Raw genomic sequence first — 26,214 nt, 5'->3', positions numbered from 1 at the left:
GCAAGATTGCTACTTTTACTTTTAGTATCTGAATACTTCCTCTGCCACTGTGCTGCTGAAAATACTCACTTGAGTACTGATTATGTATTAATACTGCTGAAAAAAGTCCCCAACAAATGCAGTATTTCCCCATGTTTGAGTAACTTATGTTTATTACTGCAGTGTCTAGACATTTTAGGAAATTACTGAAAAATCTTAAACGATGTTTGTGAGCCATTTACAGATTCACATCTTTAGAAACAAGTAACAAGCTTGGATCTGAGAGTCCGACAGGATTTTTCTTTTGAATCTAAAATTTGACATCAGAAACGACATTTCCATTCATACCCAGGGTGAACTCAGCCCATTTGTCACTGCTACTCTCCTTACATCCACCTGTTGCCAAAGAAGACACCTGAATCCAGTTCCAATTACTTTCAAATTTCTTTTAATAAATAGAGCACATGGTCTTAGAATCAATTACACACTAAAAAGGGTCAAAACAGCTCATCATTTGTTTTCTTATCAACTCTTTAGAAAGAACAATGCAGGCACTTTACCCAGCTTATGTTTAACGGGGAACAGCAGGGGTGGAGGGGTGGGGTGGCGGGTTGTGTGCATGCAACCATGCACACTTGTGTATAAAAGTCAGTAAACAACATATATACATACATATATATATATATATATATATATATATATATGTATGTAGATTTCCTCAAAACCATTTCATCTCTGTGAATAATAAAACCATCAAAACTAAAAGAACATCAGACAAAAATACCCACAACCAGTCTCCAACACACAGTGTGCAGAGTTCAGGCCTGGACAATGGCTGCAGCGGCCGAGTCCAAAAACAACATTTACAGATCAACAAATCAACAGTATGAGTTTTTTTTTTTTTTTTTTTTTATGTCTCTCCACATCTTTAAACGAAAAAACATTAAAACAACGTCAGATGGAGTTCAAAAAAAGAAACGGTAACATGAACGTACAGTGCAGGAGTCGAGGTGAGTAAAGCTGGTGAGCAGAATGAAAATCAGCTCCTCATAACACCTTTTATAAATACCTCTTTAAGTCGTTATCTTACACTTATTGTTAAGTGCTGAGCCCAGATCGTCTGGAGGGTTGCACAGCGAAGAGCGGACAGTGTCATAACACTTACCAAAGTCTATGCTGAATATTGTGGCTTTGGTAAATGGCAAATTTCACCTTTTTTAATTTAAAAAAAAAAAAAAAAAAAAGTATTTTCTAAAAACACTTGTTTTGTATTTTGTAAATAGAAGATTTTCCAAGGCAAGGCAATGATTACGCTGAAGATGGAAAGTTGCTAATCTCTCTTTCTGACTAATATTTGACTGCTATCTGACTACTACTAAACATTTAATAAAATAAGTCACTGCTCCAGATTACTGCTGGAGATATTCTGAATGGAAGAATAAAGACTCTGAGAACTACCCAACAGGTTCAGTCCTGACGTCAGAACAAAGAAAGGCCTGTACAGGTGTAAAAGCATCTGTAACTCAGCTACCAACGAAGCCACTGTCAGCAGCCGTCACTCCACTGTTGCCTCCCATTATAATGAAACAAACTCTGTGCGACAAAATTCAGCAGAATAATTATAATTATGAACAAGGCTCCAGTCTAACAGCAGAAACTAGAAGTATCCGGATATAAAGAGGTGATAGCTTTATTTGAATGATGCTGCTGTTCAGTGAAAATCTCCTTATTTACACGTTGGTGGTGATGTTTTATCTTTAATTTACTTTAACTCTTAGTCTCTGGACTGACCAGAGAGGGGTGCTGCAAAATCATCCACATGTTCTTGCAAAACAGGCAGCGCCAAAGGACGGTGACGTAGTGATTTCATGGTTGGCGAGCTAATAGGTAACACGCTAACTAGCTAGTAACATACTGGGGCTAAGCAGCCAAAATAATTTGCTAAGCTGGCCGGATAACTACCAGTTAGCGAAGTAACCAGCACAATCCTATATTTGTACCATGAACTCGAACCATGCTGCAGTGTGGAGTTTGTGTGTGTGTTTGTGGAGTATGGGTGAATAAAATCCAATGGTGTGACATAATAAGCTAATGTGATTTTTCCATCTTGGACTCTCCAGCTCTCCATTTCCTCAAAGCTCTGCCAAGATGATGGTTGAAAAATTTGTTAGTGACATGCCAAAATTCACAAAATTTGATCTGTACACAGAAGCTCTACGGGTGAATCCACTGACCGCAGTGATGGAATGAACCTATTTGACATTTTGTTGGTACAAATGCTTGTGTGACCAGAAAATCCTTAAGCTAAAAAAAAAATTAAATTCTTTTTAAAATCCATTCATCAGTGTCAAAAAGACACAGAGATCAGGAACAACAGGGTTGTTCCTTCTTATATTTTAATAATGTAATATTTTAGTGATTCATTGTTGACATGTGACCACAGTAGTTGTTGAATAATATATTTTTGGGTCAGTAAGTTAAAAACCAGAGGACGTGCAGACCTCTGTTAAAATACAACTTCAGTGAATCTGGACTTTGGTGCTCTAAAACGCTAAAAACAAGATCTGTATGACAGGATGATGTTCTCTAACGGAGATGAGAGAAAAGAGAAACTAAAGGTCCTCTGGTGGAAATTCAGAGTTACAGAGTTTATAATATCAAGGGGGATTGTCTTATACAATAAACTGAGAATCTGGATTAGTCAGTTTCTCAGCAGAGATGGACGTCTCTAAGTAACGTCTGAGCTGCTGCCGCAGAAAAACCGCACAACTGCAAACTTTGGTTTGTCTTTTTCCTACATGAATCATGAAACCGCCCCGTCATCGCGCTGTGAGCGGGTTTCAAGGTTCGTCCGCTGCTGAAACATCTCAAAACTTCACTGTACAATATCTAAGGTTTTCTATTTTCCTTTGCGTGACAACATGTTTGCCAGCAGAAATATCTTGTAAATAATACACAGGAAGACAAAAGTAAAGATAAAAACTAGAGAAGAAGAAGAAAATTCTATCACGCACATACAAAAGACTGGTCCCAGGAAGGAGCCAACTAGTCCCAGTTTTGTAGGAGGATCATTTGGCCAGTCAGGTAGTTTTTTAAGGACACAGAGCAGTCTGAGCACATGGCGCTTGTGTAGGAGAGTGTGTGTGTGTGTGCGTGTGCGTGTGTGTGTGTGTGTGTGTGTGTCTCTGTCAATCATCATCATCAAATCAGGGTAATGGACACATCCGAATTCTCAGTGGTGTGACGGTTCAGCTCCTCCTCGCCACCGCTGCCAACAAACCCCAGCTTAGCCATTTCGCTGCGGCGTTTCCACAGCGACTCGTCCTCCGCCCCGGTTACTTTGAGGACTGCACCGTCTCCTGCAGCGACAGGCGGGAGCGCGCCGAAGGGAGGGGCATCATCACGGACTGAACGCCGCTCAGCCTCCACGGAAGCAGGCCCAGGAAGTTGTCCTGGTGGTGCGTGTCCAGTGTGAGGCTGAGTGCCCGCTGAGGAGGGGCCGGAGGAGGAGTGCGGGTGGTGTGGTTCCTGGTCGAGGGGGTAGTAGAAGATGGAGGAGGATGTTGGGGAGGGAGACGGGTGGTCACTGCGCTCCTGGAGAGAGGGAAGGAAGAGGGAGAGAAAGTTAGAGGCAGAGGAGAGCGTCGGGTGTGAATGATGGATGGATGATGGAACAAAGCAATGCCTCTATGAATGGATGATGAGTGGATAAGTGGAGTGAGATGGAGAAGAGGAGAAAATAAAAAGGTAAAAGAGGAAACACTGTGTCAGAGTTCTTCTCTTCATTCAGACCAGAGTGTCTCATCAAGCTGCATCACCTTGTTCACCAGAAAACTTTTTGTCATGAAAAGAGTGACAACGAGACCTCCCACTTTCAGTCATGGAGGTCTGAAGAAAAAAGTTGTTTTACTGACTTTTTTTTTTTGTTGCTAAATTGTATTTATTAATTTATGATTTTTTTGTATTCATATATTTCTTATTTTTTCATTGTCAAAGTTTAAAGACATCTGTATCTGCCTTAAGGCACTTCAGAGCCACAAATTCCCTGAAGGAGATACAGAGAACATGACTCAGCGGTAACCATGATTCTGGTTACTGAGAGGTTTGGAAATCCCCACATAGCTATCTGTTTATTAGTCAGTGTGAAAACGTCTCCAGAAACCCCGCCTTGGATAATACGTGTTCTCATAAGGTGCTTGCAGCAATCAGATTGTATCAGATTTTCTCCCTATGTGCTCAAACATTGGAGCGTGCATCATCCAAACTACCTACCAAACAATCAATTGATCAATTGTCATCATTACCATCCAACTCATGTATCAGCAATCATTTTTCAAATGAGCTTTTGTCACTGATGACATTCAGATTAAGTTATGTTTGCTGGTGATCAAGGAAACATTTAGTTAATGAATTTGCTCTTGATATAAAAAGAAAATGAAAAAAAAACCCAAAACATGCAGGTCAGGTTTTATGGGTTAAACCCTTTTAACTAGATTAGTTAACACTTACTAGCTCACCCAAGCTAAGTTGCCAATGTCATGAACTGAAATGGCTCTTTAGTGGGACTGCAGGAGAAGAGGGATGTTGTGTGACACCTTATCTATTGTCGCGTCAATGGTTTTAACAAAATAAAAAAAGAGTGAACAGACGGCACATAGAGCTGCAAAGGAAGGGGGAAGTTTTTGTGTGACTGTGAATTCTCATTTCAATGTTTCTCAGGATAGAAATGTTTCATGTTCCTGAAATTTTAATTTATTACCCTAAATTTTTATGTCCAGAGGATTTCACCTTTTACTTTTTTAATCAGTTAACCAATTTTTTTCTAACACTGTTTTTTTTATCTTTTGTATTAATGATTAATGTCCATTCAAGATTTCAAGTGCTCCAACCTAACATTGTCTATACAAAAGACTACGGACACCCGAAATAACTTTGCAACTCTATTGCACAGTAACCATAAAGAATATAAACATAATATGAATTAATATGATGTGCAATTTGTCGTGTTTTAACAACCATGGCCATGATTCCAGTTGAGATCACATGTCACCTGCTTCATTGCTGAGATACGGGGTCACACTATCCACTGAAATGAAATGCTGTGAATAGTGAGTGTCACACAAGGGTTCATGCAGTTACAAGCAACACGTACGAACGAGTGATGCTGCAGTTGCCAAGGAGCAGGACGGGATCGAGTGGCAGTTGCTAAGGAAGCTGAGAGGCAGCGGGGCTTGGTGACTGGACGATGAGCAGCAGTGGGAGGGACAGGAAGTAGGCAGCAGGGCTCATTTGGGGAAGGTTAGTACGTCACTGTCAGACCTCACTCTCTGAAAAGCACCCACACACACACACACACACACACACACACACGCACACACACAGACACACACACACACACGTACATATGTACACAAACACGCAAAGGAAACACAGAAACACAACACGACAGAGGGTTAGCGGGGGAAAAAAAGAAAAGGCTCGTGATGAATTTGGTTTTGCGACGTCCTGCTGGGAGTCAGGAACTCTCTGTAAATGTTAAGACATGAATAATGACACACAACATGAAATGAAGAGACAAGGAATAAATGAGAAGACAGACTGTTAAGAGACTGAAAAGGAAAGTTTAGCTGGACCCAACTCAAAGACGAACGGATGGACGGCCCACATGTCAACGGAAACGTGTAGAAATATCAAAAATGAAAAAAATAATGATAAGGAGCTGGGATGTCAGCGGACCGCTGTATTAATCAGTCAATGGCACATCAGTAAGACGACAATGATGCCGGGGTGGGATGAGTTACGATGGTGGACGCAACCAACAAAACAGCATTCAGGCATGAAATGTTCAGGAGCGTTGAGGAAGCACATCAGTCTGCAAGCATGGGTCGTACCTGGACTGGTATATCCCCGGTCAAAGGTCAACTAACTAAATATCTGTCATGTACTTGATAGTTGCCCAAACCAAAGACTTTACTTTCCTCCTGCATCAAACTGCGTCTTAACTTAAATCACGATGCATCAATGCACCGTGATGCTGCAAACACTTGCGAGAATCAACCTTTTCTTGAGGTAAATAAAGAAAGGGTTTCAGTTTGTATTCTGAATAAAATGCAAACTGTGAATGGACGAAAGACGTTCGTTAATGCAGGTGGAAATAACAGAGTTTTTACCCACTTTCAGGAACAAACTCTCGAACAAACTCTGAATGTATTTGAGAGGAAACTCAAATACTGTTCACCCAAATCTACAAACTATCTACCTGCTGTTAAAGGGTAATTCCACTGCTTTAGCAACAGGCGGTGAAACTATTCAAACCTTACAGCTAGCAGCAGCTACAGGCTGGACAAACACTACAGGGTTCACTCTGGCTTTTCTGCAAAACCAGAGAAGTCCTGTGGTGTGAAGGGTAAATGCTCGGTGAGGAGAGGCTGGTGGGGTGGGGTGGGGGGGGGGGGTATAGGGAGGTCAGAGAAAGGGCACGGGGTCACATACGTGCTGCATTCACCACTGCAGAATGGCGTATACCTCTGTATACAAGGGCTGGACAGCCTTCTGGCCTGACGGATCTAAAAAAACAACAGTTTACAGCAAAGCTCAGTTACAGTGAGGTGAAGAGCCTCTTTCCAAAAATACCACACATCCATCCACAGAGGCTTCACTGCCCTGGAGAGAGTCCAGAGAGGAAGAGGAGTTATACCATCCTGTTAATTCCCCTCTCACACTTTACCACGTTACTACACAACTAGTCTGCATTGACTTTTGTTTGTGGGCGGAAATGTAATACCACCCAGATTATAAATGTCTGCAGAATGTTGCTGCTATTTAATAGGTTGTTCATATAATATACGATGGCGAAAAGAGAGTGTTCTCTTTTTATCGGCTGGATGGTCTGCATCATTCATCAGATTACTGCATGGCTCTGATATTTGGTCGTTTAAGCTCATCCAACCTGTTAAAAATAGTAAAAGCAACATTAACTGCATGGTTGACAAAGATAATGACAATATAAAGTTTAAAAAGTAGTAAAAAGTGATAGTACCTGCTGTAAAGTGTCCAAAATCTCCACATATTGAAAAGTTAAGTGCTGCAGTCCTTTAAAATGTCCTGAATCAATACAGACTATACTTACTACTTTGTTACAAGAATAAGAGTCTGTCCACAAGAAAAATAATAATGTGCTCCCATCTTACCGCATGATTATAAACAAGACCAAGACATATTAAATGAAATCCATTAACAAGATCTTAAGATATCCAGCTAATCAACAGACAAACTAACAGGCCAAACTGCCTCGGTGGAGTTAACAAACGTTTCTGGCCGGTATTACACTTCAGCCCAAAACTGTTAATGCAGACTAGTTGTCTCTTAATGTCATTTGTTTCATTCATATTAGTGCATTATAACTGTGTTATCTTTGTTTCTTCTGGTGGATGGTTCTGTGGTTTTGGAAGCAAACTCTTCAAAGAGAGAGAAGAGACTGAGGGAGGAGTCAGAGCGGAGAGAGATTGGGAGAAATATTAAGAGCTCTGTGTGTGTGTGTGTGTGTGTGTGTGTGTGTGAGTGTGTGTGGTGTGAGATAAACAATTTGTGTAAAGAAAACTGAAACACTTCAGTGTATGAAAACACTCTTCAGTCATCATCATCATCAGGGTGTGAAAATCCTGAAAAAAAAAAATCCACAAAACATTGATTCTGTACAACATGTGAGGAAACATGTACATTATATCAAAATGATCATTTTATTCTCTGAATACATGAAACTAATCTAATTAAAAAGTTTCATGTTTTAAAGCTGCTTGTCTGCTGCAGTCATTTCCTCTGCCACAAGATGGAGCCACTTCACCTGATCAGTCATAAACAACATGGAGCTCTTTGTTAATGTAGAGTGGTGGGACCAAAGAACAACAGTTTGACCAATCAGAAGGCAGGATTCAATAAAACCATATAAGAAGATGCATTTCTATCTTAATATTATCTTGCTTGGGTTGCGCCGTACTTTATGTGAGTTGTTTTTTACTCTTTATATGTTCATCTGCTGTTGAATTGCAAATTGAAAAAATAAGTTCTACAACAAAAACGTAAATTTCTTTCTTAATTCAGGTCAGTTTTTCAGTTTCAGTTCCACTTGAATTCTTATGTGAAAACCATGTCTTATTTTGCTGAGTATTAACTCTTTTTTTCTAGTAAAATTTTACCAAATATATTCAAATATATTCAAAAGGCTCTTTAACAACATTAGAACAGGACACCTACAGTGTTTGCTGAGCGTCCGGGGCCTCGCTGAGCCACAATGGCTCCTGAGATGGCCTTAATCCAGCTGTGCATGTCCTCTGGACTGTCAGCCTGACACACAGAGGGAGAGAACGTCAATGCATGGTTTTGCTTTGTTTCATTGTTCGTCAATGGTACATTAGAACATCATATTACCGCCGCAGCGCTTATGATATGGTGACTCTGTAAGTTAAAACGTACATATAAAATGCTTCTAAGGAATCAAACTACAGGAAAATATGTTTAGAGAAGAAAAGAAAAGTTGTCATTTAAACGCTCTTCATGTGTGTTACCTGTATGTAGAAGGTTCTGGAGCTGGTGACCATCTCAAACAGGTTGTCCCTCATCATCAGCTCACTGCAGAGAACAGGACAGGGACAGAGCAGCAGCGGTTTTTAAAAATCACCTGCGATTGTGATGACCTGAATTCACCTAAAAAGCCCGGAGAGCAGCACATGTTCACCTGCTAACTGAAACTAACTGACCTCTGTTTGCACTCCTGAACTTTGTGGATCTCCTTCAGCGAGATGACTCTCAGCGCCTCCCTCTCCTGCAGGGAGGAGAAAACAACACATTTCTCTTAACAACAAATAAAAGATGCGTAATCACAGATCTTTTCAAATCTGAATGACTCATCTAATCTTTTGTGAACTATATTTCTATTATGTTTATTGTTTTGCTTTTTATCTTGTCTGGCTCAGCAGGAAACCTTCTACAATATACTTTGTACCTTTGTCACTTTCTCCTGTGAGATGAAAGATCAAACAAAAGTCTGCAGGTGATTCAGACGTGAATATCTCATTGTAAGGCAGGTGCAGGACAAAAGCAAGAGGATGGACAAGTTCTCCACGGTTTATAATGCTTTTGACAGCAGCCATGAGGGAACAGGGACAGAAAACAAACCCATTTGTCCAACAGCCAGATCCTTTATTATTCAGAATGTGTAACGAAAACCATCTGGCAGAAATTCAACCCAAATCTAACATTAGTAGGGCGTTAAATTTGGCTTAATCAAATGAATTAAATACCTGACATATCAAGGTACAACAAAAAAAACCTGTAAATCCACTATTGCTGTACTCATTGCTCACAATTACATGTAGAACCAGAATCCAAACTGGCACTGGTAAAAGAGATGATGATGATGATGATGATGATGATGATGCACTTTCCCAGCTTGTCTTGCTTACCAACACACAGCACTGCTGACTGGCTCAGCATTGGCATTCCTCTGCTGGTTGCTGACTCATCATAGATGGTAACTTACAATTAAAGGCTATTTAAAGAACTTTCATATGTGCGGTGCACCGCATTTGATTTTTCCTGTCTCTTTTCAGATGCTGTGTATGGGGCATGTCATTTGTATGTAATTTTTCTGCAGCTGAACTTACAGTCATATTTTTGTTTGTACTGTAAGTATATTTTTTCAGGCTTTTAATGCCTTTATGATAGCACAGTAGAGAGAGGCAGGAAATGGGGAGGCAGAGTGAGGGGGGAATGACATGCAGTAGAGGGCTGTCCGATGCGGGATTCGAACCGGGACCGACTGTAGCCTCTACATATGGGGTGCCCGCTCAACCCACTATGCCACTCGACGCCCCGTTTGTACTGTGTTTTATAATAAACTGAGGCTATATACAGTTTGTTTGAATAACATTCATGTGTCATTCGTGATCCGTGTCCTCACAGTTTTAATTGGCTGTCAGCTGTGGAATGAAGAAGTGGTGTGGACTTCCCTTGTTAGTTAACTCCCCTCACACTTCAGGATATTTTCAGCTTATTTGAATGACACAAATATAGAGACTGTTCAGAATCACTCACACATTCACTTCTCTTTATACAACAGACACTCAATAGATTACTAATAGTTCACTACTACACATCTTATTGTCATCACTTGACGTGTAGTTTTACACAAACTATAATTACAGCATCTATTAAATGCAATGCATCGTGGGATTTGCAGAAAGTGGTGTAGATACCATGGAGGTGATTAAATTTGTTCCATTGTCATTATCACTCTACATACATGATTCTGTTAATACCTAGAGTGGAAAATATAGAGGCATGAGCACACATCCAGTATGCGCACACACACACACACACACACACACACACACACACACACACACACACACACATGCAGGGTGTGTCCATATATGTGCACAGACAGGCTGTAGTTAGGACTTGCTAATCTGTCCACATGAGGATCATATGAGGAGGTATTCAGGAAGCATGCTGCTGCATGCATGTAGGGACACACAATTCCCTGAAGGCAAAACAAGCCTCGCTGCGCGCACACGCACACACGCACACACGCACACACACACACACACACACACACACACACACACACAGCTTATTAGAAGTTAATACTACAGTAAAACCGTGTGTGTGTGTGTGTGTGTGTGTGTGTGTGTGTGTGTGTGTGTGTGTGTGTGTGTGTGTGAGTGTGCGGGGTAGGGTTAAGGGTAGGTTGGGGTTATGGGCTTGGGAATGCATTATGTCAATGAGTGTCGCTATAAACTACAGAAAAACCAGCGTGCATTTGTGTGTGTGTGCTCATGGTTAAGTGTAAAGTAAACCAACAGTGTGTTTACATGCACTAAAATAACCTGGTTACAGCCACTTTCTGCTGTAACATGAACAGATGACATGACATGATCAGTTCACACAGTAAAAACAACTACCACACAGTTTCTCACCAGGTCAGATTTGTAATAGCTGACAGCATTTTCATCCAGCATGAAGTACCTCCTCTTCCAGTTCTTCATCTGAGGCAGAGGAGCAGATTGATCAACGTTGTTGTATTTCTTATTTAACATCAGGAATCATAAATGTCCATGTGAAGGTTCAGGGGAACCTGGACAGTGGGTGTCTTGATGCCATCTTTCTCTGGACGAAAGTGTTGGACAAACCAAATAAAAAAACATAATCCATAGATCAATCAAAAAACGTGTGTGTGTGTGTGTGTGCGTGTTCTCACCACAGCTCCTTGTTTGACACAGTACCCGGCCTTGATGAAGGCCTGGTCCTGGGCTCCTCTGGACAGGAAGTAGGGCAGCTGATTTTGACACCGCTTCAAACCTCCACGCTCCGCCCCATTCTGCCCCTCCCCCTGCTCCTAAAACACACACATGCACACAAATATACTGTGTATGGAACATCATCTCAAAATATTCATGAAACAAAGCACTTGCACACTTATTTATAAATCCAGTAAATCCAGAGCCATTCTCTTTTTGCTTCATTTTTGGTCTCCACCAGCTCCTGAATGAAATATCTTGCTCTTTAGCTGCTAAAAGCTCCACTGTGTTCACCAGCTAGTCTCAAACTTGCTGTCTAAAGTTTGTACTAGGTATTGTACAGTGTACAGTGGGTTTTCATCTGCTGTACAACCAAAAGAATGAGCTGAAAGAAGCTAAGATGCTACATAAAGCTATGTAGCGCAGATGTACATCACACAATAAATAATAGTCACAATATGTTTTAGGTGGGCTGAGAGAGGTGAATATAGCCCAATGAAGAAATGCAGAGGTGAGTTACTTTTTCCTCTCAACAGTAATTTATGGAATTGTAAAATTATAGCCCGAAAGTTATTAGCATTGTGCTCCTATAGCACAGTCAGAATAATAATGAACAGCTAAATAAAAAATGATCAAAGTTGATGCAGTAGAACCAGAGATATCTTTTTTTTTTTTTTTCTCCATTTGTTCTTCTTCCTTATCAAAACCCAGCGCCTACATTACCCACAACGCAACTCAGCTGCTGACAGTCTGGTTTGGAGATTCAGGTGCATTATGCTAGTAGCGGTTAAGTTCCCTTTGAGCCTCTCGCACTGGGCAGAGAGGAGGAGTGAGTGTAGATGTTTACTTTTTTCCACCGGACATTTTTAAAAGTCAAAGTCTTTCAGTCATAAAATTCAGACCAGCCGTCACTTGTCTGTGCTGATGCACGCTCGGTCACGTGCCTGTGGCTGCATACCAACACAGACAGGACTGAACCTGCTGCTAATACACCACACGCCGCAGTGTGTGTGTGTGTGTGTGTGTGTGTGTGTGTGTGTGTGTGTGTTACCTGTGTAGCGGTGATGATAGGAACTCCTCCTATGATCTCAGTCTTGTAGGAGATCTGTTTCATGGCTCCAAGTCCTTCCTGGGAAGTCTCTGCATGGGCGGCGTGGCCCTCACCTGGCTTTGGCACCTAAAAACACAACGAGACATGAACCACAGCCCTGTCTGTCAAGCGCACGGTCAACACCCAAAGGACTGAAGAGTTTTCCTCTCATCAAGGAGCTTTAATCTCGTCTTTGTCTCTACACTGCACAAAAATCAGCATTTTCTGGCCTTTTTTTAAAATTTTTGTCTTGAAGTTGATGTTTTTTAACACATAGTCAATGTTAGTTAGTAGGATCCATTGGATCATTTGGTCTTTTCATGGGATCTGTTGAAATAATTAAAAGATTATCCTTTGCCACACTGCACTGAGACATGTTCCTACATTATCATGAACACAAATACCATAATTTATTTTTGACTCAGTCCCACACACACCATCCTGCTGCCAGAAATACCCACTACAGCACCAAATGTGGATTCTTCCGCTGCTAAACTAGTCCCTAACAAATGCACTACTTCCTCCTGTTTGACTAACATCTGCTGACATCTACAGTGTCCAGCTCCTTTGGGAAATTATTGAACCTTTTAAAAAATAAAACTATATATTTAAGATTTCAGTAGGAACCACAAGACAACCACTATCCACGGCAGAACTGTGTTTCTCTAATGTTAAACAAAGCTATGATTAAAATGAAACTTTAAAAGCTGATTACAGTTTGAAATAATACTTCAAGCACCAGAGATTCCTGACACTCCTCCACTGATCACAGGTCACTGCAGCTGCAGGTGAACATGAAACCATAGCTTCCCTGTTCTCTTTCCCTTTACACTCTGTTAAGCCTGAACTCAATCTCTCTGGCCTGATGGGTGACTTTCCATCTGCTGCAGCCTGAGGCAGATGACAGAGCGGCCCACAACAACGGGAGAAACAGGGTCACCTATTGATCCATCTGTGTGTGTGTATGTTGGTATGCGTGTGTGTGTGTGTGTGCGTGTGTGTGTGTGTGTGTGTGGGGGCTCACAGTAATCTTGGTGGCATTGTTGAGAACACTGATCCATTCCACCAAATCCTGCTGGTCGTTGGCTTGCAGATAAAACTTCCTCATTCCTGCATTTATAACTTCAGAGCGAGAGAGAGAGAGAGAGAGAGAGAGTGAGAGAAAGAGCAAATGTGAGATGTAGATGTGCCGGTTGTTACCTTCTCCTTATTGTGAAACATTAGACTAGAAAAGGCAAGAGGAAGAGGAAAACTTCATGCAAATCATGTTCTAAAAATATCAGTTTGTTTCTGGATTCTCAGAGGCAGAGGATGTGTGTGTTTGTGTGTAACATCCCATCCAGATGCAAATAAACACACACACACACATACACACACACACACACACACAGGTCAGGTCAAGGTTATTGTACAGTTTCCTCCTATTGAGTGACAAAGAGCTACTGCTGGCCACCAGAGGAAAAACAACAAGTAGCGAGGGACAAAAGAGAGGAAGTAAACCTAACAGGAGAGGAAAAGAGGGAGGGACGGAGGAATAAAAAGGACAAGGAAGGGCAGAAGGGGAGAAACAAGGAAGGAAGGAAACAAGGAAAGAGTAGGTATGAAGGAGACTGGAGAGGAAGAAAGGAAGGAAGGGGGGGGGGGGGGAAAAGAAAGGGGGAAAGAAAACTGTTCACTGCCAGTATGTGGACACCTGACAACTGCAGCCATATATGAAGGTTGATCTCCTGCTGTAACAGCCTCCATTACTCTGTCTCTCCGCCAGATGTTGAACCTGCTGCAGGGATTTGCTCCCATTCAGCCATAAAACCATTAATTAGCTCCAGCACTGATGTTGGCTGATAAGGCCTGGCTTGCATGTAAGTTGGTGTTCTAGTTCATCCCAACAGTGCTGGGTGGAGCTGAGGTCAGAGCTCTGAGCAGGACAGAGTTGTCCACACCAAAACTGGGAGAACCGTTTCTTTACCGCGGTGGATTTGCGCACAGGAGGAGCACTGACATGTTGAGACAGGAAAAGGCTAAACACAAAACTGCTGCAACAAAACTGGAGGCTTGCTACACTCTCCAATGTCGTTGTATGTTGTAGCTTTAAGAATTCAACTCACTGGAATTCAAGGGAAACAGTATGTGGACAGAGTTATAGTTCAGGTGAAAAGGGGAGGAGAGGGAGCAAATGTGGAGAGAGAGAAAAAAGGTAGGAGAAGAAAATGAAGGTGAACTTACCAAAGCAGAACTCTGCCTTTGGTCTGAGTTTGGTGGCATCACTGACCTGAACAAGAGAGTGGAGTAAAACTCGTATGTCAAACAGGGCAACCTTAAATCTCTTCTTAAAACGCACTTCTTTTCCTCAGCTTTTGACACAGTCTGAGATGTTGCCTTTTTTATAGATAAACTGCTGTTGTTTTTACACGTTTTATGTCTTTTTGTACTTTTAATGAGAGATTTTTTGCTTGTGTTTTATGTCTTTTTTGTATTTTATTGTTATTGTAAAGCACTTTGGTCAACAGTGTTGTTTTTAAAAAGTGCTTTATAAATAAAATTGGATTGGACTTCCAGACTGCAATCAATAATAATAAATACAGAAATATGCAGCAATAATATATATGAGTGTCTATGCATACATGTAAGAATTGTGGGGGGGGGGGGGGGTGGTGGGGGATTTATAGCTGCCTTTTTGTCTTTCTGTTCCTTTTTCACAACTTCTACAAATGATACTGAACCTCATTATTTCACTTTTCCATTAGATGTTTTTGTACAAGTTGATATGTTAAAATGAATAAAAATTTTAATGACAAAAAAAAAAAAGAAATATGCAGCAATAAAAAATTTCATATATACAACCAAAACCATCAGCAGTGAGAAAAAAGAAGAGACCAGACACCAGGTCACTAGTCGAACCACAGACCAAATCAGTCCAAAATGTTCATGTCAGTATGCTAACCACCACACCCATGACACAGCTGTCACATGCTAACATGCAGCTGTTAGGCATGTGGAATCTCTATGGAGATCACCATCTTAGTTGGCATCTTAGCATGCTAAAATCGCTAATTAGCTCAAAATATACAGCGTGAATGTGAGCAGTTTTGCAGGTATTTGATCATAAACCAAAGTGTTGGAGACATGTGAGATGTGTGTCTGTGAGGACTGACCTTGGAGATGTAGGTGAGTTTGAGGGATCCCACCCTATCTGTACCTTTAGGCAGATTCTAAACAAAGGAAGACAAACACATCATTATTTTCTTAGTGATGATATTTAATTAGCAGTATTACAGGTGGTATTTTTTTTTTACATGAAACTATATCATATGATATGATATGTAAAATCATGTAGTAAATGTTGAATGCAATTAACTTATCCACTGTTAAGGTCTTCACGCTGATAAAACAATAACATCAGATTATTAAAAAAAAAAACTGAAAAACAAACATTTCCTGACAGTGTATAAGGCAAATCACAGCTAAACCTGATCAGCCTAAATCAATCTAACTTTCAATAAATGTTTGAAATTTAGAGCATCAACTAGACGCTGTATCTGAGGGTCAAAAGTACACACAGCTTCATTTTAAGGTGCCACAGTCTAACAGCGCTGGGAAACACTGGCCCACAGGCTGTTTCATGTTTTCATTCTCTCTTTGAGACAAATCTGGAGAGGAAATATGAACATTTACAGAGTTTTTGGCATCAACACGATCTACGTATCTGTAAAGATAATATTAATATCTGCAGCAAATATTAGTTGTCAGCCTAATTCAAACATCTGCTCTGGCAGCAGCTGCCAAAGATCTACATCAGCCCCACCTGCTTTCTCAGTGAAGATGCAATCAGATGTGTTTGAGGAAATCTCCACTGTGGGAAATACAAATACTACTGCTATTAACCTTTTCAGTTTCTGTTCTGGTTCCTGTTTGTCTGCTTGGTTTTGACACAGAGGTTCCGTCAGTCAAACCAGTCAATTGTGTGTGATAAGGGCTTAACCAACGTGTCACAGACCTTTAAAAAGTGTTGGCCAATCATATTAAAATCTGAGTTCAGTGTAGTTCTATCATGTGAACCAACAACTTCCTTCTTTAGATCTCCTTCCTCCGAATTCTTCGAGGCTTTCCTTTCTGTGTTGAGGCCTTTTATTATATGTCATAACGTTGACACATAATCTTTAGTTTGTCCGTTCTGGGCTCCTGTAGTAACATGGTGGCGCACAACATAGCGAGCTCCATTGAAGAAGACCCGTTACCTATGTAGATATAAAGAGCTCATTCTAAGCTTTCACTGATCCTACTAACACGTATTGGGTGTATCCAATTCCTCTGAGCCACAGGGCTCCATTGTTTCCAGAAACTATTAAAAACACATCAGTGAGCCGCGCTGTTGCACTATGTGACATGTTCCTTTATTAAATTGAACACACACTAGTTTATTTTGCTGCTGCCACAAATATTCAGCACCGAATGTGTGAAATGCATCATTTCCTCCTGCTTGAGTTTGTCTGCAAAAAAATAACAGGTTTGATCCTTGATCCTGAGTGTCACAGACATTTGAGAGCTGGAAGCTCCAATTCATAGTCTGTAATAATAATTAATAGATTCGATGTTTCCTTATTTGATTTTCTGATATAATAGTTCATGAATGAAATGCACCAACAGAAATAAGCAATTAAATGCAACTACATGTGGAAAGAAGGAAGGAAATGAGTCTATTAATATAACTGATGGGATGCAGTTAACATGTTACTTTTATTGAGGGGTACTGAAAATAAACAAGAAAGAAAACCACAATCAAAAGCAATGAAACTTCTGCTCGTACCAGGATCCTTTCAAATGTCACCAAACACAACACAACACAACACAACACACACGCGCGCACACACACACACACACACACACACACACACACACACACACACACACACACACACACACACACCCACACCTGAGGGTTGTCCATGTACCACAGCAGGCTGCCCTGCTGCGTGTCCAGGATGAAGTATCGGCGCAGGAACCTGCCGCTGCTCTCATTCTCCTCGATGTCCAGGAAGCCGCAGATGCGATTCTGTCGGTCCACGTAAGGCATCGCAACCCCGACCAGCTCAGCCCGCCCTGGGGCATCACAGGAATGCTGCCAGGAGGAGAGACAGGCAATGTTCTCATTCAGAGCAACTTTCATCAGGTGCCATATGCAGTGAGGCTGCGTGGTTGTAATAAAAAATGACCTCAGTGTAGAGGGCTGCCTTCTATAGAAACATATCCTGTTCTGTTGCCATAAATAAGACAGCTTTAGAGATGTGTTTTTCCATTTTTGCCAGATCCCAGTCTTTATGCTAAGCTAGGCTAACGATGGCCTGACTAGCTGTGTGTTAAACGCAGAGAAGTGAATTTCTCAAAACGCTGAACAATTCCTCTCACATAAACTAAATATCTCATCTCATCAACATCAGCAGACACTTGGTATCTAGGGAGGCTTTTTTGCCCTCAGTCTGGTCTTCGGGAGATTGTCCCTTAAACACCCCGTCCTGTTTGCCCCCCCCTTCCTTGACTGACCTGTCTTTATGTTCAGGATCATAGTCCTAAAACTGTGGGACAATGTACGAAGAGGACTCAGTTCCTACAGATGAACTGTAATCTCATTGCCATTTCATTTCAAGTCAACAAAGTGAATTACAGAGCCACAACGATGAAACAATATCAGTCATTATAGTTTCTGACTGCTCTGTATCTGTGGGGGTTGAACAACATCTGAGTGAGTAACTGTCCAGCTGCTGAGACGCATTTCTTTCAAAACCTTCAGTTCCCACTAAGACAAAACGTGTTGCTACAAGCAGGTGACCATCCAAACCGCCTGCAAACACAGTTAGAAAAAAAAACAAACAAACAGCTAAGCAGGCCTTGTATTAAGGTGTCCCGGCACAGAAAATAGACTCACAATCTCAACACCTGTGGCTCCTGTGATCGATCGTAATCTTACAATGTCAGTTCAAGTAATTCAAGTTTCAGTTTCAGGTTTTAATCTTAATTCCACTTTATTGCAGAAGAGGAATTTAAAATACAGGAAAACACCTGAAAAGTCCCAAACTCAACAGTCTCTCTCTGTGTGTGTGTGTGTGTGTGTGTGTGTGTGTGTGTGTGTGTGTGTGTGTGTGTGTGTGTGTGTGTGTGTTTGTGTGTGTTGTCTCAAACAGAGATAGACAAGATCTAGCGGTAGTTAAAGTATGCAGGGATTAACAGAGCAGGTGCTGAGTAGATCACCGCTCTCTCGCTCTCTCACACACACACACACACACACAATGTACAGTATCTTTATCTGTAGGTTGTGAACAGACTCTCAGTGGGTTAACACTGCTGACTGCTGGGGAGTCAAGCATGAAACCTCAACCTCTTTGATCAGAATTGGGTTTCTGCACTACCACACATGATCTGATCAAACAGCCATAGTTTCTGTCAAGATATGAACATGCAGCCAGAAATACAGTGTCCTATGATTAATATGACATTTGTGTTAATGACCCCCCCCCCACCACCACCACCCCAAAACAACCTGTTTTAGAGGTTAAAGGGCAATAAGACCTGAGCACAAGTTACACAGAAACACCCGCCAGTATTCAACTCACTGGACTTGATACGTGTACACTTGTTATACATGAGTGAAACAAAAGAAAGGGAGCTCTGAATGGAGCTGCCATTAATTAAAACGCTATTGTTGTGACTTCTGCATCTGTTTCCCTCATTGGCTGTTTATTCCCACACACCACAGGACACATGATGATTTTATTCAACATGGAGGCCTCTGATTCCAATCAGCCGAGCTCAAAGGATTCTACTGCAGCTTTTACTAATTTTGTAAATATTAAAAAAAAAATGTCTAATGTCAATTTCATCTCCCCACATTATGATCCAAATGTTACTTTACATTATTTGTTTATTCCGGTGGACAATACTAAATCCTTTAAATGTCATTGATTTGTTCTATTTTTTTTACTTATACCTGCCTTTAAAAAAAAAAAACCAGTACATATAATACATGTTTAATGATGTGATGTCAAATTCCTAAAGTGATTACCTATGACATGACCTCACTCTACCTGTCAATCATGACAATGGTAGTTTATTTTTTTTAGCTGTTGAGGAACATGCCTCTGAGCGTCAGGACGAACAGTTTTCCTCTAGTGGGTGGTCAGGTTTTCAGGTATGTGTGGATGACTGGAAAGCAAATGAGCTTTGGTTTCCCCCTAAAGACCTGCTGTGCCTTACAACCCAGAACTACACTGATCCCATACATATTCATTATAGGACGACTCTAAAGTGGCACACATCTACTCAAACTAAATGACAACAGAGAAACTCCAACAAGTCAGATCATTTTAAACTCATGACAGTAAGGCTGCAAATAACAATTATTTTCATTAACTGATGGTGTAGTAAGGTTCTTCAAATGTCATGCTTTGACCAACCAACAATCCAAAACCTGAAGATATTTAATTCACTATCATATCAGATTTATATCGAAGACACATTTCTACAGGAAAATATATAAAAAGCAAATTCAGTGTAAAACAGTGGCCCAAACATATTTGAGTCTATACTGTTATCAGTCACTGACAAACTATAAATCTCTATGGGAATAACAGGAGATTTACAGGAACTTTAAAATGTCTTAAAGCATTAAACTCACCAGAGACATAATAAAGATAATATCATATGGTGTTTCTCTACATGAGGAAAGCAAAGGGAAACCTCTAACACAACACTTTTTCTCCATATTCATCATACTGGACTATATTAATTGAATTACAGTAATATTTGCGTGTAACAGACGCCATACTTTTCATGTAGGTCTCACATCAGTACATACAGCCATACGTATGAATATAAGTGTAATAACCACTGTGGTAAATAAGTCATCAGTGCACAATTCCTCCCTGTGGAGATCAAACTGTTGTCACGGGCCTACAAACATCGTCCGATTTCCTCTCCCGCCTCCATTAGCCGTCTGTTCGGCACTTCACACTCGTGAATTATTATTTTTTTGGAAGGATATTTGTCTGTGTACGAACACAGTCTGACCGTGTGGCGGCACACACGCTGTAAAAGCGGCGGATTGTGGGTTTACTTACACAGTTCGGCTCAGTCCGAGTCCAGTGTGGCAGCTGTCCGGCACCACCGTCAAGTTACATGCAGAGAAACGCATAACTTCCGGTTGAGGCTTTAAAAATAAAAGCGTCTATTGACAGAAACGTTACTTCCACGTGGATTTCAAAGTAAAACAACCTATTGTCTAAGATTTCTAGATTTGAAAACAATTTTTAGCCATGAGAAGAAGCAGAAGCACGCACTAAGAATTGCAATGCCAATGGATGAACTGTAATAATTTTGGAAATCCATCCTTAGCTAAACAACTCAGTTTGTCCAATACAGTAATTCCTGACTTAATACTTGAAAAAGCATTGACAATCCCTTCAGCTGCATTCTGTGATTTGAGCTAATTAGCAAATGTTAGCATACTCACCACAAGTATAAGATGATGAACATGATAAATATTATACTTGTTTAACATCAGTGTTTAGCTTTCACACCAGCAGTCAGATTTTTAATGACACCACAAGGACTTTTCTGAGGTAGCGTTAAAGAAAGGTTGAATGTGACATCAGAATATTAACTCACTAATTTTGTGAATATAGGAAATGATTTGGGAACATTTCCCATACTGTTTGAATTGTGATCCCTTAAAACAAAACTACCTCTAACCCATCATCACTGGTTATGTCAATGGGTTACCAACCAGTGAACTATAGGTATATATACTGTACAACTATAGATGCCTGAATGGGTAAAATTAAGCAGTAATCTACGAGAAAAAATAAAGATTTGAGGAACATCTTAAAAGATAGGTATGATTTTGTGCAGCATATATATTTGTTTTTCTCCTTTCATATCCTGACAGATGATTCACATCCTCTAAGCTTTAACTTGAGACCCCTTGTGAGGTGCTGACCCTCAAATTGAAAACCAATAATCTGTGTAATTTAAAGTATTGTATAATCTAAGATCATCGATGGAATGTATTGGATACCTTGAAATATTTTTTTCTTTTATTTTGAAAGCAGAAATATGGCCTCACAGTGTTATTGCTGACAACTTGATGCTGTAGTTCATCAACCAATCCGCTGAGTTGAACTTTTTTTCCCTCACTTGCTTTGCAAAGGATGATGGTAAATGCAGTCCCTATAAAAGAAAAAGATAATAGAGTGCACTAATGCAGAGTGCTTCCCTGCATGCAGATGTCAAAGGTCATCTGAAGTACAGCAAGTAGAGATTCTGTGCCTTGCTTAAGGGCACTCTGGTCAGATATTCATATTCATTCAGATCCATCTGATTTTGATATTTTTGTGTTACTGTAAATCTGCAGATGTGTGACACAAACTTATTTTTCAAGGGAGCAATTAATTACAAAATCTGCAAAGAGCACACACACACACACACACACACACACACACACACACACACACCCACACACACATTTCAGTGGTTTAAACTGAAACACGTGCAAAAAAGGAAACAGCATCTTTAATGCAAAATTAGGGGACTTCCCGTGGACTGTACCTACCCGGCCTACCTACTGTGTGTGTGTGTGTGTGTGTGTGTGTGTATGTTAGGGTTTTTTTCTCAGCGCCTGGGTGTCAGTGGAAAGGTGTTTCCGTGTGTGGCTAGTGGCTCTTTGTGAGGATGATGTGGTGGAAAAAAATAAAAATAAACAGAGTAAACAGGTGGACTAAAAGACAGGTAAAAAGAGAGACAGGCTGCATTCACAGTCAGCACTTTCTGATCAGTTTCCTCCTCCAGTTCTGTTCAGTTCTAACTTGTATTAAGTATTACTGTTTTATATATGAAGTATTAATTATCATAAGAAACTTTTCTCACGTCCATGAATCTAACATGACATTTACAGTTTGTTCCTTTATAATAAAGTAGAACATCAGGAGGGAGGAGGGAGGTGAGAAGAGACAATAAAACAGAAAAGACATCAGAAGATATGAAAAGAGGAAGAATAGAAAGAGAGGGAAAACAGAAGACAAAATTAGAAAAGGAGAAGAAAACAAGAAGAGGAGGGAGGACGTTCACAAGCGGACATAGTATTATGTCTAAATTCTGACATCTAGTGGGGACTGAGAAACGTCTCAGCAGAGGAAATCTTTGAGTTTCAAGATTCTTCTGCTCACAATATTCTAAACCTAGTTCCCAATGAAGAAGAATCAGTAGAAGAGCAAGTGTAGGAATGTGTATATAGGGACAACAGTTGTCCAATAATGGCCAACGTGAGGCTCCGTCAGACAACAGACTTGCACGAATATCTGAGGTCTCTGTACCTTAAAAAAAAGGTGAGAATTGCTTTTGTGAGGCGTTTGGAAATTTTTAATACAAATCTTTAAACATTGCTATTGAACATTATTTGGTGTTTTGCAGAATTGTCCAGTACTGAAATTTAGTTTAGAAGTAGGAATGGTGTGAATATCGACCCCAAAACAGACTTTCCACCTAACTTCATAAAGGAAATAACAATGGCACTCAACACTGGCAAGTAAATTGTGATGGATGCGTAATTCTTCGTGATACTGAGCTGTTCGTGCCAAACCATAACCTTTGTAAACTGTGGTACGGTGAAAGCAACCAACTCAGTGGAAATTGAAATTTGATGTGTGGTGTGGACCCACGCATTTTTGCAGACAAAGAACCACACATAATCTTGCTCACAATCATCAAAAAGGGAAAACATTTGAATTACTCAAACTGCTGCTACAACTGCTGCTATTAAAATGTGGAACTTGTGCAAACAAGATCTAAATCTTGTGCGCATACAATAAGAAATATGATCTCCTTGACGTTTGGGGGCTCTGTAATGTAACAAATGAATTGCTAAAAATCCTCTTCCTCTCCTCTCTGAACCATCTTCTCCTAAACAGTGAGTTGATTGGGGTGGTAAGTCATTTGGCTTCCTTTATCTCTGCCTTTGCCAGAGATGATCCTATGGCTCCTATCTGCTGAATGTCAAAGGCCTAATTGTTTGTAAGGATGGCGCTGCCAGCACAGATGCCAGCCCCTGTGCCAATCTATTCTTCAGAACTGTGTGATGCCTAAACACTCCAGGTGCCACCGCTAAGCTCTGCCAGGTTCTCAACAACCAGCGCCCGCTCAGGGAGCTTTTGGCATCCCTGTGGAAGAAGTCAGATCTGTTCTTTATTGTCAGAGTATTGAACCCCCTCATGGTACAGTAACGCTGGTCTATTGGCTGGCAGGGAGGCTGATGCTGGCACAGGGGCTGCAGCATGCCATGCAGGGATTTCAGCCAGGCTTAGTGCTCCGCAGTAACTTTTGGAGAGGTTTTTGTGGTTTGAAGAAGCGAGGCTTGATGCCAAGATGACCTGACTGCCCTGAAGAAACAGACAGCCATAGCAGGGTGCATGTCAACAAGCACTGGGATCATTTCAGGTCCTGTGGCAAATGGCAGGGACTAGTCATCCAGCTCTGGTGTCGTCTTCCCATCCCTCCTCAAAAACAAGAAGAGAGAGACACCCTTTTTTTTCCCCTGGTGGTGTTACAGATCCGTCACATGTCTTTTAGAGAATGCCAGCATGCAATGGAGACCGAGGATCAATGAGATAACTACATGAGAAAACAGGGCTGTGGCTGACAGTGGTGCTCGTAGTGTGGCTGTAGATCTAGTCCAGTCCAGAGAATGAGGCTGTTGTTTCAGGATGTACCAGAGAGTGTCCAGACCTTCTCATTTCTGTGGACTGTAATTTTTGTGTTCAAGTTGAAATGTTTTCCATCATTTTCCATCTGTTACATATGGTTGAATGCACCTTAAAGACACTGTTAAATGGCAGTTAGACCCTGCAGCTTCCTAATTATTCCTCCACACTGGCGATAGTCAGAGCCAAAGCCATATTGTTTTCTGCTTTTCCATCCATCCTGTTCTCGTGGACATGATATCTTGGTAACCCCTTGACGGAACTTCTTCAAATTTGGCACAAACATTCACTAGAACATAAGGACAAACTGATTAGATTTTGTTAATCAAATGTCAAAGGTCAAAGTCGCGTTGACCTCACAATATGCGGTATTGGCCTTGTGAACACGATATCTCGAGAACACAAAAAGTGTTTTGCTGCAGGGAGGTAATTCCACTTTTTCTTATTAAAATGAAATAGACAGATATGATTTCAGCACTTGGACTCAAAATTGAGTTAAGCCATGAGGCACCACCTTTCCCAAACATGAACAAAATGACTTGGTGCAGTAAATGAGCATTGCCATAATGCAGACAATAACAGAGCTCCACTTACCTGAGACAAATTAGGAAACACTTCCATGTTATGTCCTCTCTCTGATAAGGGAAACACAGGTAGGAAATTCATTTTCAGACCATCACCAGACTTCCACTGACAAAGAATACAGTAAGGAATACCGGTAATTCTTGGATTTCGGGAATACTGCCTCTTACACCAGCAGCTGACTCGCTGAATAAATCAGCTCAAAGTAACTTTGAGGTTTTTCTAGAGGAAGGAGTGACACCTCCTCCTGTCTGCCTGCTGTCTTTACCGCTTCCCTCAAAGAAAAATGGTGTCACACTCAGAGAGGGAATTCTGCTATCTTGTCTGCCATGACATCTTTAAAGATCCTGTCCTCCTGTCACGTAGCCACAGCATCTGTAAAGTAGGTCTGCAGAGCTGACTGGGGGTGAACCAAATCCATGAGTGTTGATGTTGTAGGACAAAATCTTAGGCGATCCACCTTGTAACTTGGCGTTAAAGAACCCGTGTGAAGCATTCTTACAAGAGAGAGGTCAGAGGGCTTCACCTGGGCCTATGGCACTCTGCCATCACTCTGAGAAACTCAAAGTCTGAGGCTTTGAGCAGACAGACATCTACTCTTTCAGACACAATCAGAGGCACAGAGGAGGAGCTGAGAGCTGAGGATGTATCAGTCCTGCAGAGCTTTGAGGCTGCAGTGGAAGGAGTCCAGCTGTGATGATCCACAGCTGGGCTCTGGAGTTTTGATGGATGTGGTGAAACACATGGGCAACCTGACCTTCAACATCTGGAACAGGCTGAAAAACCCAGAGAGGTTTGAATACTGGGATTCTGTTCTTGGCTCAGGCTTTAACTCAGGGACTCACAGCTGGGATGCTGAGGTTGGAGACAACAAAGAGTGGGAACTGGGCTTGTTAACAGAGTCTGTATGTACGCAGGGATTTGTGGGGTCTACAGTGTTGAGTGTACAATTCAGTGATGTTTGTACTCCTCAGGAAATAAATACACTGCTCTGTCAGTCAGTGAGAAACTCAAGAGGATCAGAGTTCATCTGGACTGGGACAAAGGAGAGCTTTCACTCTCTGGGCCCATACCTGTGCATGACAGTTTAACATTGTACCATCTATTCAGTATTTCATTAAAATGTTGTTGATTGTTAGTAAACACATTCTACAATTACAAAATAAATGTGTTTTTTTTGATTGATATTGTGGAGATGACGTTATTTTTATTTGTTCTAACATTTTACTATATTCAGGAACTGCGGAATTATTTGTGCCGCATTTACTGGCTATCATTTTAAATGTACCTTTTTTACGAGTTTAATGGGAGCACCTGAATGCGGCATTTGTAATGATAAAATTGATGAAGCTACTAGTGTGAAGGTCAAAAATTACATATCACATATCCGGTTTGAATTTTAAAAATAAAACAAACAAAATACAAAAACCTAGCAAAACAATGTACATTGAGTAATATGTACATACATGAGTCTCTATTAAATCCACGTGTCCACATTCCGCAGCAAATCTCCTCATATATATAA

General features: G+C 40.9%; 1 protein-coding gene across 3 annotated transcripts; it reads right to left on the bottom strand.

Annotated features, from left to right (window-relative positions):
* Nucleotides 1–297: 297 nt before the first annotated feature.
* On the bottom strand, nucleotides 298–20,520 carry LOC111220280 (pleckstrin homology domain-containing family A member 1-like). Of its 3 annotated transcripts, XM_022743312.1 has the most exons (13): nucleotides 20,475–20,520; nucleotides 17,297–17,482; nucleotides 15,519–15,575; nucleotides 14,590–14,635; nucleotides 13,391–13,488; nucleotides 12,328–12,453; nucleotides 11,237–11,374; nucleotides 10,956–11,024; nucleotides 8,736–8,800; nucleotides 8,544–8,607; nucleotides 8,233–8,322; nucleotides 6,472–6,545; nucleotides 3,218–3,573 (listed from the first exon to the last, which is right to left on the bottom strand). In XM_022743312.1, exons 2-13 carry the CDS (start codon nucleotides 17,435–17,437, stop codon nucleotides 3,315–3,317), a joined length of 1,227 nt encoding a protein of 408 aa, XP_022599033.1. In that variant the 5' UTR covers nucleotides 17,438–17,482; nucleotides 20,475–20,520; the 3' UTR covers nucleotides 3,218–3,314. The 3 variants fall into 3 exon arrangements, with proteins under 3 accessions (XP_022599032.1, XP_022599033.1, XP_022599034.1); XM_022743311.1 differs by lacking the exon at nucleotides 6,472–6,545 and having other exon boundaries at nucleotides 298–3,573; XM_022743313.1 differs by lacking the exons at nucleotides 3,218–3,573; nucleotides 6,472–6,545 and adding an exon at nucleotides 7,759–7,822.
* Between the last annotated feature and the right edge of the window lie 5,694 nt (nucleotides 20,521–26,214).

The sequence above is a fragment of the Seriola dumerili genome, unplaced genomic scaffold (assembly GCF_002260705.1).
Source record: "Seriola dumerili isolate Sdu_G_001 unplaced genomic scaffold, Sdu_1.0 BDQW01000068.1, whole genome shotgun sequence".
NCBI lineage: Eukaryota > Metazoa > Chordata > Actinopteri > Carangiformes > Carangidae > Seriola > Seriola dumerili.
The sequence above is the reverse complement of the archived record's forward strand: the minus strand, read 5'-3'. Positions and strand labels throughout refer to the sequence as shown.